The following is a 13,741-nucleotide window of genomic DNA, read 5'->3' as shown; positions in this document are numbered from 1 at the left end:
TTGGAGCTTTTAACTTTGAAATATGTTAGTGCCCGGGGGGGTCGGGCAGCCAGTCGACCTTGGTCCCCAGAGGTTTTTTTTCTCCACACTTGGGGTCTTTTTGGTTCCTCTGCCATATTCTTTCTTTCCTTCTTTCTTTCCAACTATGGTACAAGAATGCTACTCTGTTCCAAGGAACACATGTGACAATTAAACTTCAAACTTCTACTTGAAACTTCAAAGAACAGATCTTCTTGGATGAGACTCCTGCAAACCAGCCAGAACCTACATCCACATGGTTGCTCAGTACTATTGTTTTGAAGCAAAAATCTATTTGAAACTTGGACCCATGCCAAGCAAAATAAGATTTTTTTGCCTTGGTCTGGCAAAGTAACCTATTGTGTAACCTTTACTTGAATTTAAACCATGTGTAGCCAAAGTAATAATAGGTTTGACTTTTCCATTACACAAGGCTTTCATAAAACAGCAGATATATAAATCAAATCTACTTTGGGATTTCCCAAATATTTGGGGTAGAAATAGATTATCGATGTTGATGGTGATCCTTGTGTTTTTACAGTGACTTGATTGTGTATTTTAATCTGCGGGCTCATTTCTTAATTGTACTGCTATTTCCATTTCATAATATAGTATACTGATAAAAAAAAAATATCACATTCAACTTTCTGCCAATAGATATGAATGATATATAATAGATCCATCCGTTCATCTTCTATCCATACATTCGGGTTATGGTCACGTGGGGTGGGGCTGGAGTATATCCCAGAATGCATAGGGGCACCCCCTGGATGGGATGCAGTTCTGTCATTCATAAAGGGCAAGAAAATTTAAATGTAAGAAAAACAGGAGACATTAAAGCTGAAGGAATTGGTGAAATCAAAATGACCACTGATACTTTTCTAGGAGATGACAAAGCTATTAGCTGTAGAACAGGTGGCACAGAAGGCAGGACCACAAGCTCTATACTAAACCCATTCATTATGTGAGGATAAATACTTGGTAAAATCTGACAGCGGGGCATCAATAATCCCATGATCCTCTTTCAATGCCACTATTTCAGATCCAGGGTTTGTTCGGCGCTCCATCGGGGACCAATCTGCTGACGACCGTATAAACGAGTGTGAATAAATAAGCTCTGGCCCTTTGACTTCCTCGTGCTGACACTTCAGTAGAAAAAAAAACAACGAAATGACCAGACATCACCAGATATTATACAAGATACTGTACATCTCGTTTTAAAAAGCTGTTAGCGTGGCATTATATGTGCACACACAAGTTTGAAATGATTCTACAGGTACCATTTCAGTGCCATTACAGCTTGAGATGACTTATAAATGACTTATAAATCTTATTATTGGCTCAGTTTCTAAGTGTCAGAACAATACACACGGAAGAAATCAGTCATGGAACAAATTCAGCCAAAGACGCAAACAGATTTATTGCCATAAGATAATACTGAATTGTTATGGTGAAGATCAAATGCAATTGAGGCTGCAATTGATTTCAAGACAACCTTAAATCAAAATTTTAAAATTATCTGGAAGAGATGCGCACTAGGCAGGAGAATTTGGCATTCTGGTAAACGGCTTCTTTAAAGGTCAGTAAATGCAGTGTCTGCAATATGAAGTTCTTAAGAAGCAACACCAAATCCCAGAATAATTGACCAGTTACGACTCAGCATGCAGAAAATTCTGACATTTGTTATTACTATTCTCTGCCGTCTTCTGGCTTTGCCTGCTTGTGCAGTGTGCTGTGTGGATGCGTTCGCATATGTATCTGCAAGTGCTCTGGCGCAACATGTTGTGAGGAGGTACTTTATAAAAAGGGACACTTGATTTGGATCCACTAGTTTTAGATTTTAGCTTTTAGCATGTTAGCACCAGGATGGGGGCACGCACAACTTTCCCAGGTGTGCAGTGAGGATACAGTGAGTGTTGCTTGGCTGCTCACTCCTATAGCTCGCCAACTAGAATATTACACTAACAGTACAAAAGACATGGGTTTAAAACCCTGGGAGCACACAAAAGTTGTAACCCATCCCTTAACTGTAAATCACTTTGGATGAAACGGTCACATAAATGTACGGTAACTGTGTTTTTTAGTCATGTGGTTCTTCAGTGTGATTATATTGATTAAAGAATATGAATTAATTTAGCTTGTATGCATTAAAAATATTTTTAACATGAGCAGGCATTTAAGGAAATAATTATCTTGATGAAAAAAATTTTCAATGTTTCACGACACAAAAATGACATGTTGAAGAGTAAATGACAAACATGCACAATGTATTACTTTGTTTTTATTGAAAATTTCAGTGCTCACACATTTCATACATTCACATCCTAAGCATTTCTTTTCATTACTCACTGGAAATTCTCTGTAGTAAACCTTCCACAACATCTTGAAGACATATCTGGAAAAAAGCATGCTATATTCCTTCACTGACATGAAACACATGTGGTCGACCGTATTCTATGGTGAGTGAAATCAATAAAATACACTCTTTTAATAGAATCCCAAAACATTATCTCTATCAAGTAGTTATTGGTTCCAAAAGGCTTCTCCAACCACAACACCAGTTTGTTTATTGTATGCTACTTTGCCGTAGTGGAACGGCGAAGCCGCCAGCATGTCTGGATGCCTTTCTTGCTGCTACTATGAAAGCTGAGGATGCTGGGACTGTTAGGGTTTGGACTTGGTGACTTTCTGGATCCAGTTGACATACTTAGTCACCCTGGTGTAGACGCCGGGCTTTCGGCTCCGGCCGCAGCCGTCACCCCAGCTGACGATGCCGTATAAGAAGTAAACTCCATTTCTGCTGCAGGCTAGTGGCCCCCCCGAGTCACCCTGCAGGGAGTGCACAGTGATGGCAGATGAACACAGACCCCTTGAGTAAGAGTAGAACATCAGGTCCCCATACTACAGGTTTTACGGTAAATATTTACCTGGAAGTTCAGTATACTAGTCATGGCCAAATGAAGCTTCATGAACCATTTGCTATATTTACTGACCCCACTAGATGGCGCTCTCTGTTCAGAAAAGAGCTCAAAGCATGCCCCAAAGTAAACCAAGAGCACCATTTAGTGGGGTCAAAAAATACAGCAAATGGTTCACGAGGCTTCATCTGGCCATCACTGCAGTATACTGCCCACTCCTCTTCCCTGGGCTCACCTGGCAAGCATCCACACACCAATGGCCAGCACAAAGCATTGTGGGAGTGACCTCTGTCCCATACATATTCGGTCGGCTGCACTGCTCGAATGGCACAATGTACACAACGCCTTCCATGAGCTGATCGGCGTATGCGTTCGCCTCTACAAAGAAATATGGAATGGAAGATCATAAGGGCAGTAGCAGGGGAGTGGAGCACTGAATATCTACATGTGCAAATAGAGCACACCACAAAAGACAAAACGTCAACAAACAGTGAAGTCAACAAACAGTGAAGCACCACACTGCAAATCAAAATGCAATACAAACATAAACTCAATTAATGGTGTAGGACAGTCTGTTATTGGGGGGGGGGCACACAACATAATCATTTAAATACAAAGGTCTATTCACTGGGGGTGGGATGAATGAATCCAAATAAGAAATTCGGGGGTACACACCCCCCCAGCTCCTATGCCCCTGACCACTCATTCATTGTCCAACCATTTATCAAGTACTGGGTCATGAAGGGGGGGGGGTAATTTCAGGAAGCACAGGAACACTTTGGATAGGATTCTATTTTGCTAATGGGAGTTTCATAATTTAATGTTCTGAGGGCAGAACTAAAAATGATTGGTTCAGAGAGATAACCGATCAGTTTGTACTGGAGGTATATCAAAGTAACTGGAGGAGGACGAACCAACCAATGAAATGTCTTGGTCCCACCTCCTCTACTTGCTTGGGCCTACCTCCTCTATAATCTGATTGGTTATCTCTCTGAGCCAATCATTTTTCCTTCTGCCTCGGAACATTTTTGTGTAAGTAAAACAACCACAAGCTTCCATTTTATCACAAGCCTCACACAAACACAATGGGTAATTTAGAGGTCAGGCCTATGTCTTCAGGAGGAATCCCACGCTACAGATGGAGAACATGTACACACACACACAGACACACAGACTCACACACACACACACACAGACAAGAGGTGAGATTCAAGGATTCAGACCCACAACCCTGGAGGTGTGAAGCAACAGTGTGACCCACTGAGGCACATGCCATCCAAGAGCTGCTTCCAGGATAACAAAAGTAGTCTAATTCTGACTGAGATATTTATGCTCCCAAAATGGAAGGTATGACCACATTGCAAAGTTATTTGTGCTGACTTTGTGTACACATAACAAAAGGGGGCAAACCAGGCCACCTTGCAGGAAAAAGCACAATACAAACAGAATAAAAGGCCAAAACAGGAGACCTTACTCTCGTACATGTGTCCCCAGCCGGTGATGTCACAGCAGTGATAGTCTGGGAAGGACATGTCCTCCCCTGGCAGACAGATGGGGCGCACAAACTGAGTCATCTTGGCACACTTGCCTTTCTCCTTTTTCAGTTTGACGAGCACTGAAAGTGAAGCAGTGAGTTTTCACAGGACTTCCATGCAATGCTTAGGACCACACGTACCAGAGTATTCAGCATCTCAGCGTTCCATATACTGCGACGGATTTTTAATCTCTGGTATACAATGAAAAGTCAACGGACATCTGTAAAGAAGTGGAGAATAACAACCGCGACTTGCTGAGTGTAATCACAGTGAGGAGCTAAGACTGAAGACTGAGTTAATGATCACCAACAGTGAGTCGCTGGGTGTAATCACAGGCAGCAGTATGGGCTGAGGATTGAGTTAATGATCGCCAACAGTGACTCGCCTGGTTTAATCACAGCAGGGAGTTTGGACTGAGGACTCTGTTAATGATCACCAACAGTGACTCGCTGGGTATAATCACCATGAGCAGTTTGGACAATAAATATCCCATCCCAAAATACACATTACTAGTTTCAGCAATGGTTTCATATAGATGCAGAGAAACATAATGATAACTTACCGATGTCATGGACGGTTGGATTATACACAGAGTATTTGTCGTAGAATATGTACTTCTCAATTCGATGTGACTTGGTGTTTGGTCCCGTGTCGTTGAAGCGGTGCTGACCCAGGATGACACGTACTTGGGATGCCAGAGGACTATAAGGAAGACGAATACAACAGGACTGTACGGAACTCTGTGGTCACGGCAACAAAACAGGGTTACTTAATCACTCCGGTAAGATCACGTCCACCTGCATTAATGGTGAGATGTAATTATTTAGCTTGGGGTAAAATGTGAAACATGTCATAATAATTTGGCAGAGGGAGGACAGCCCGTACGCAATGTGAGATCCAGTACAGTTTATTGCTCACAGAGAGGTAGTAAACTGATGCCTTACTGGGTGTGAAAGCCTACGCCTGCTGCTTTACGCTCAGTGTGATGTGCTTTTCTGTATTTTTTATCTATGCAGAGGGTGATAAATTAAGCCCTGTCAAGGTCTTTGGATGTGCAAAGAATAGAAGAGCAGCCCTGTGGGGCAGCCAGCTAGTTTTCACATATCCCGTCATGCACAGCGTGAGAGTCACAGACGTGCAAGTGTGTCTACAGGCAAGAGCAAGTTTTTGGTGTCAGAGCACAAGATCAGAAGAGTCCGGCACCCTAGGAACCTCAGGGGTTGTGTGATACACACCCGCCCAAACGAAGAGGCAGTGCACTTGGCGGAACCGCAATGCCAGGTTGATGCATGGAGTGGACTGGGCAAGGCCCCCTTCAGACCCCCACCATGGGGGACATACATACACATAATCGGATATTAAACTGCTAACATACAGCTCTGGAAAAAAAATTTGAGACCACAGCACAATATTTTGTTTCACTCATTTCTCAAAGTATGGGTGAGCGTCTCTGAATATACTGTATAATATATTTATTTTGCAAACTGCAGCCTGGTTCTTCTCTGTTTCTCATTGAAGAGCTTCTTCCTTGCTTTATGGGACTTCAGTCCTGCTTCTAGGAGCCTGATATGAACTGTCCTAGCAGTGCACTGGACACCTGCACTTAATGCTTCCCATTCCTTCTGAAGGTCACTTGAGGTCATCCTCCGATTCATGAGAAACTGTCAGATAAGTTGACAGTCATCTCGGGCATTATAAAGTCACTTCTGCCCTTTATCTGTCTGGTTTCTGGTCATTTCCAGTGTCTCCTGCTTCACCTTATTCTTGTGTACTGCTGTCTTAGAAATTTTTAACCTGGAACCAACTTGCTGCTCAGCGTAGCTTCTGCCAGCAGAACCAGGATTAAACCAGGATTTAAAAATGCAGATTAAACAAAAAATATATAGAGTGGTCTGTTAATTTTTTCCTGAGCTTTATACTACAAAAGGCCTGCCTGATACCCATGACATGCACAGAAGGGAGAGCTGGTCTTACTTTCCAGAAAAGCAATGTGCTGCTGAGAGCACCCAGCAGGAGGCGATGAGTGTCCCCGCACAGAAGGACTCGCCGATGAAAATGGCCGCCATCCATGGGTGTGCTCCCGGGAGGGCAGCGTGACCCCCCAGGATGCGAGGTCGCGCAGACCTTTTCATGTGCCTCGTCCCACAGGTTGGGGGGCGACTGGGTTGGGTTTGGGTCGTTGTGGTGGGCTGAACGGTTGGCATTACCAGGCGAGTATCTGCTGAGGAAGTGGGGTGGGGTGGTTAAGTATCATACAAGGAACACCTTAAGTTCCACAGTAACCTTTTCAGGAGCCACACAAAAATTGGCCCGAGACTGGGTTCCATGGAAGTTCAGCGAAGCAGCACTGGTATGATGTCTCCTCTTAGAACATATAAAGAAAATACGGAGAACATATAAAAAAAAAGAAGAACATAAGAAGAAAATAAGAACATACAAAGAAAATAAGAACATACAAAGAAAATAAGAACATAACAAGAAAATAAGAGCTTTGAACCCATAACCTTACAGCGGTGAAGTATAGCCCAAACAGCTCAACCTCACTGAGAGGCACAAGCGACAAGCGTATGAAGGTATTCGAGGTGGCTGAACTCAGGAAATCGTGTGCCGGGACGTTACTTCATTAGCCGCCCTTTGAGGCCACCTTCATATAGCTTCATTAGCCCAAGCCTGAGGTTACAGTCACCTCCAAGCTGTAATAGAGATTTTTCGGTTCAGTCTGAAATGAGCCGTCCAGCAGAATGAGCCATCAGCTCCTTGGGCTACGATCGACTGCTGCTGATGGAAGGAGCTACTTCCACGGACGGCGGAGCAGATTAGCAGGCAAGGTTTGGACTGGCATAAAATGTGCCGATGCGGACAGAAGGAGAGAGGGGCGAGTCTCACTCACTGCCTGGCAGCCTGCAGGACGGGATATCGCAGTACTCCCAGGAGATGGCTGTGTTCTTCAGGGTGTAGCACCAGGGCATCGTGTCCCCGTCCGGGTTTCTGCAAAGGACACATGCTCAGCTTCTGGGGGACCTTCTGTTATACTGTCAAGCCTTGTATACTGTTCGAATTTATGTAAAACACAGTGAATGGCTACAAGTATAAGCTCAATATGCCTGCCCCTGAATCTCATGGCACAAGCTAACCCTCACACTGATATACCCCCATACCTGCAAAAAGCATGATCCCCCAGACCCAGTTCCATGGTGCTTTCCACATTGGCCAGCAGGGCGGCGGTCTCTGCATTGGTGAGGCTCAGCTCAGTGTGCAGCAGCTCTGAGCTCCAGGGCAGGCAGTGGGCACCAGACAAAGTTGTCCTGGCGGTGCCACGGTAATCGACGCCGTTGCCTTCGTAGCAGCGCTCCTCTAGGTCTGCAGGGGGGTGTATACATGACCACATAAACTATTAGCAATTATACTATTTTTTGTTTATTATTATCCAAATATGCAAACAAATAAAAACTATGCAGGGCAAAAATGCAAACAGCAGATAAATGTATTTGTGTGTTTTTCAACCCTGAATATTTACCCAATTTCCGTGGGAATTGTTTCAGTTTTTCCCAACCATTAACATATTTGATTTCCCAACCAACACGCTGAATTACTTCAGAAGGACCAGCAGAGGGCGTGTTCTGAGCATTCAGTTGCAACACACACCAGAATTAAAACAGCAATGAATTCCGGCAGCCTGCCATTTGGACAGACGCCATCCAGGGAGGGTATACTTACTGATACTGCAGTGCCCCCCCCCCAAGCCAGCCCGGCAGGCACACACAACCTCCCCCGTGGAAGTGAGGCTCCGACACGTCCCCTCATTCTGACATGGGTTTCTGTCACAAGCTGTGTGGTAAAGCATGCATTGTTAAGTTAAGATATGCAGTTCGCCAGCATTCACATCGCAAGGTGTCTTTTGTAATACTATGTGAATCATTATTCTGGCAAAAACATGTGATTAAAGGTTTTAGCTAGTAAGCCAGAGGATGTCAACTCAAGCCTTACCGTTGTACTTTTGAGTAAAGTACTGAGATTCAATGAATAAGGCAGCCAGATTGCAGGAGTAAAAACTGACAGGATAGGGAACGGAATTTGCTCAGAAGCTGAAATGTGATTGCATAGTCAGGGGTGGTTCTAGGATTTTTAAGGTGGGGGGCTAAAGACGGATCATAATTCATAAGGAGGGGTCAACCTTACCCTTAACCAATGAAACATTTTAAATCGCTGAGTGATGGTTGAGGACACTCTGTTGGTCAATCAGCTTCCGGCGGGGGCCAGTGCCCCTGTGGCCCCCGCCACTGTAAACACCCCTAAGCATAATCTGTATCTCTGCTTTAAACATTTATAAATGCTCCAACGTCCAGCACCCAGCACTGGCAACCCAGTAGTAACAGAAGCTTTGTCAGGCAGCATGTCCTGGTTCTGCTATGAACTGTAATGGTATAATGACATTTAAAATATACATTTATTTAGCTGGTGCTTTTATCCAAAGCAATGTACAGAAACCAGTCCGCCAATCCCTGGGATAACTGGAGTTAACGGCCTTGCCCTAGGACCCAATGCCGATGTCACTTTGCCAACCACGGGATTTTAACCAACAACCCTGTGATTGCAGGCCCAGAGTCCTAAGCCACAGAGCCACATAATATCAAGCACCAACAAAACCTATTTATATGTTTGTATTAGGACTGCCAATTGATTAAACAAAATAATCACACAATTTGCAATGAATTGATCGCGATTAATTGTGATTTAAAACTTTTTTCTTCTTAAGACTAAAGCTTGTTATAATGAATATTTTAATGTAAATCACCAAATTAATGTAGAATAATCACAATGGACGTATATTTCAGACACTTTTGTTCAATAGCATTTTTAAACAGTAGGAGTTTGTCTCTGTACAATCCCTTTTCTTTCTGCCTACTTTTAAATGTGCTTACAAAGTGTGCCACACAATGAATAGCACTGAGACAATTCCGCTGGCTTATCCTAGTTCATGACTCTACAATATGGTGGCTCTGCCCCATAATGTACTGTATGAGGATGTCGGTTGCCACATAATGCACTGCGCAATGATGTTGGTTGCCAAGCTCTACTGTCTCTGGTTAGGATGAGGTTTGCAGCATCTGTGTCATAGTTCAGTCACCAAACCGTAAGTAAACAAAACGCAGCTGCATTAATTGCACTCATAATTTAAATTAATAAAAATATTTAAAATTAATCGCAATTATTAATACGTTAATTTTGACAGCCCTAATATACAAACTTTTTGACTTTTCCATGGGTGGGGTATAACAAGATGGTTTCAAATACTAATCTGTTTTGCTGTAAAAAATAAACAGAAAATATTCCTTAGTAGTGACTCGAAGTTTATCTTCTTTTAAAGTGAAACAGATGAGATGTTTCTAAAGGTTTTAGGGCCGGGGTGGACATTTGATGAGTGGGACCGGATGGGTGGAACCCTGTAGAGAGGTTTGGGAAGGTTGTGAAAATGTCAGCCCATGTCGCTGACAGCATTCCGAGCTTTAGGGGGCTGCAAGACAGAGTGCGACCCATGACATGCTGTGATATATATAACACAGCAAGAAGCCTAGGCAGTATTTGCTGCCCCCCAAGAGTGAAAAGAACTGTCCCTGCCCCCAGGCCGCCCAGCCGTACCTGTGTATCGGGCACGCTCACACACGGCCTGGCCTCCCTCGCACGTGCACTGCTCCACGCCACGCATATGAATTCTGCCCCATGACTCGCCCAGGTCGTAGTGCTTCCGGTGTGATTCTTCGTAACACTTCTCTAACGTGGGAAGGGGGCGGGGTGGGGAGAGGCACAGGCTTGAGAATGAGGTGGAAATGTTAGAACCTGAGGCTGGACTGGAGAGCCGGGCGGGGAGAACTGCATTACATCAGTCGCAAGTTTTGGCAAGTGATACATCTGACATAGAGCCATACTCTCCTCTCATATGGTACGTTCCGCTACTTCTGTTTCTGTCTTAAATGACTCTTTTTAACGTTAGGCGTCTATCAATATGATTGAATAAACCTATTAAGCACTAAAACTTGAATCCGTTATGAGTACATGTTTGTCTAGGTGTATATATTTGATACTACTGTGATAGTCCTACACTACTGGCCAAAATTGTGGAAATACTTCCAATTTTTAAAGATTGCAGCATTTTATTCCAATTACTCCAGTTCCTTATTTAATTGTCCCATATATGATATTTGTAACATTCATTAATTGTTTATAAACATTACTGCCAGTATTCGTCTATTAATTTTTAAAACGTAATGCCAAAAACGCTAGGTGTTTCCACAATTTTAGTCACTGGTAGGTACTTCTTTACAGTAAACAATATAACGCCTATATTTAGGGCCTAATTTGACCAAATAATTTGGACCATCCCGACAAATGGTACAGCGATATCATGCTGCATTATCAGATATCATAGATAATATAATAATAATTATATCTGTATAAATTGAAATAGTAATTGAGTCTAACCGTATCCACCTTGCTGAGTCCCTTTTTACTAATGTAATGGTTTCATTGCCCCAGCAAAGACAGTCCTGAACCTTGCTCTGTTATATGATGCAGGTATAAATGGTTCAGGCATTGCAATTTTATTCTGTTCTGTTTGACTTGTCTTGAGGTTCTTCATATTTGTCTGATGGTTATGGTTGTTTACATTTGCCTGTTCTAGGTTTTATATTTGTTTGATATTTTCAGGATTGTCACATTTCACTGATACTCCTCAGTGTTGATATTTCTCTAATGCCCCTGGGTGTTGATAAATGCCTGATACTTTCCTGTGTTTATATACTTCACTGTGTTTATATATTTGTTGTACTCCAGTTCCTCTGCTCAGTTCCTTTTATGGCCGTGTTTAACCCGGAGATGCACACTTTTTACTATGGTGGAGAGTATGAGGGAGGTGGACAGGGCTCACCCTGTGAGCACAGGTTCCCGGTGAAGGGCTCGGGACAGTGGCACACAAAAGCCCCCCGTCGAGGGTCACTGGTGCACAAACCGCCGTTGGCGCATGGGTGGTCCTGGCAAGGATCCGCTGCTGTGTGGGCAAACACCAGCCGTGGGGAGGGGGGGTGGCTGGGGGCTGGAGTGACAGGGTAAGAGCAGAAAGGGCAGCACCTAAAATCACACAACCTCACCTACCGCTGGTGCCCAGTTCTTCAGATACACAGAAGGCCCATTTTCTGTCCCGGTCAAAGTTGGAGGTTGTGGAGCACCTGAAATTCAGACATGCAAAAAAATTCTGCTAATTCTGAAAGAGGGGCTGAGTTTGGTGGTAGGTCTCCTTATAAAGAGGTAGACACCTATATATGTGTAAACAGCAAGACCATATGTGACTTGAATAGCTGGGACTTTATGGAGTTCACCAGAAACAATCAGTGAAAGCATTACTGAGACTGTGATATCTGAATCTTTACTTAACTGTAAAGATCACCGCAACACTAACAGCTTTCAGAAAAGGCAGTCAATGAACATCATTCATGAGTTTTAAGACCTCAACCTTCAGTCACACCATTTTTCAGCAAACCAACTACCGACCAGCTAAACATGGTAAGCCTAGGCTTGAAAACATTCAACATGATCCTTTAACTAAGTTCAGTATTCAAATTTAAATTGATGTCCTTCTATTAATGACTGTTGAGCAAAACTCAAGAAAGATACAGTAATTGTTGGAACACGTACATTCCCAGAAATGTAAACCCTTTATGCAAATAGTTTTGGTTTATTTCATAGTGAATTGTCTATTTTTCTCGTTAACATGTGCTGGTATGTGATCCTGACTGAGATGTCAGAAGATAATGGAAGAAGGTCATCTCGTAACACAAAAGAGATGGAGCAATTTTTTTTTGTTTGTCTTACCAAAAACGGGACGAATGGGTGGGGAGACACTGGTGGTGCACCATCCCAGCATAGCGGAATGGGAATTTGCACTCTTGTCCATCTACGGTAAACACTGAATCACGACCACCACTATTAGTTCTCTTACTAATATTCAATTCAAAAGATCCTGTAATTACCCACAAGCGAAACCAAAGGTTTCCACAGTAAGGCTACAGCTGCAACTATTACAACATTTTACCTTTACCGAGACTCCTTTTTACTATGGTCCTTGTGTTGATAACTTCCGATCCGGTAATTACTCCGCGCTGCAAATATAGGCATTAATAAAAATTAAACAAAGCTGGTCATTCTTCATCTATGCAGCAGTAAAAGTAAATTTCATCATTAATGTTCGTGAAATCCATATTATCGTTTATCCCACGAAAACATAGAAAGTCCGCGCGTAATATATTACGGGACTTACGGGCTGTAATAAGGACTTAAACGTATCTTAACGCCCTGTACGTAATGCAGAAGTAGACACTTTTGGGAATATCTTTGCTTCTTTTCCCAAAAGTCACCCGTTTCTTCTTTTTTTTCATATGTATAGTTCTGTGACTGCGTCAGTAAAACACGATACAGATGTATGATATGAACAATTTGCACCAAAAGACGGTATTAAAACCTCTTTATGGTAGGCACTGCAACAGCGAACTATAGCATTATTTTGCAAGAGAAACTTACCGTCGTACTCGCGCTGAACACATAACGTAGAAGAACTAAAGCGAACATCGCCCTCGCTAGCCGATTCATTTGCGCTCTGTTAACCTGCAAGGATATGAGTCCCAGAAGGATGTGTGACAAATGTGAGTTTGTTGTCTCCAGTGACACTTTCTTAAGTAAATTCCTTCCAAGAGTGGAGAAGAAGTGTATTGGTCCGAGGAACCACATGCAACTATGTAGAAGTGATATTTATCCAGTAAGTGGGGATTCTTGTTTCACAGCTGCGTCACTTGGGAAAGACCTTTTCTGAAGGTTAGGTAATAGATCTGCTGTGGGACATGCCCTAAGGATGAGAAATGTACAGGAGAGGCGAACCACTTTTTTTTTAAGAAGAGGGAAATTTGTTTTCAGATAAGATACTTGATACTTAACAGCTGGATTTAAAAGGCAGAGAACAGTAACAAAATTAAGAGAAAAAAAACAACTAGAACGAACTTAGGTGGTTATTTTTGGGTATACTTTTAAGAAGTTTTTAAAACATATCTTTATAATGAAGTACTTTCGAGATGGTACCAGTGTTTTGTGTATTGTTTGCATCTATTGTTAATGTCTTTTAGTGTTTGAATCTAGAGACCAAACATTTATTGTGACACTGAAAGATAAAGATGATGGTGATTGTAGATAGATAGATAGATAGATAGATAGATAGATAGATAGAGT

The 13,741-nt window shown here is 42.7% G+C and overlaps 1 protein-coding gene across 4 annotated transcripts; it reads right to left on the bottom strand.

The window, feature by feature from the left end:
• Positions 1-2,279: 2,279 nt before the first annotated feature.
• Positions 2,280-13,347, bottom strand: LOC111842624 (hepatocyte growth factor activator). Of its 4 annotated transcripts, none has more exons than XM_023809429.2 (14): positions 13,043-13,345; positions 12,558-12,624; positions 12,338-12,419; positions 11,621-11,694; positions 11,397-11,516; positions 10,112-10,243; positions 8,189-8,299; positions 7,630-7,831; positions 7,362-7,459; positions 6,446-6,692; positions 5,034-5,173; positions 4,411-4,551; positions 3,172-3,314; positions 2,280-2,847 (listed from the first exon to the last, which is right to left on the bottom strand). In XM_023809429.2, the coding sequence occupies exons 1-14, from the start codon at positions 13,247-13,249 to the stop codon at positions 2,683-2,685; spliced, it is 1,929 nt and encodes a 642-aa protein (XP_023665197.2). In that variant the 5' UTR covers positions 13,250-13,345; the 3' UTR covers positions 2,280-2,682. The 4 variants fall into 4 exon arrangements, with proteins under 4 accessions (XP_023665197.2, XP_023665195.2, XP_023665196.2 ...); XM_023809427.2 differs by having other exon boundaries at positions 12,338-12,431; positions 13,043-13,344; XM_023809428.2 differs by having other exon boundaries at positions 6,446-6,689; positions 12,338-12,431; positions 13,043-13,344.
• Positions 13,348-13,741: the final 394 nt, after the last annotated feature.

This window comes from Paramormyrops kingsleyae, chromosome 12 (genome assembly GCF_048594095.1).
Source record: "Paramormyrops kingsleyae isolate MSU_618 chromosome 12, PKINGS_0.4, whole genome shotgun sequence".
Taxonomy (NCBI): domain Eukaryota; kingdom Metazoa; phylum Chordata; class Actinopteri; order Osteoglossiformes; family Mormyridae; genus Paramormyrops; species Paramormyrops kingsleyae.
Note: the sequence above shows the minus strand (reverse complement) of the source record. Positions and strands in the feature narration are given on the sequence as shown.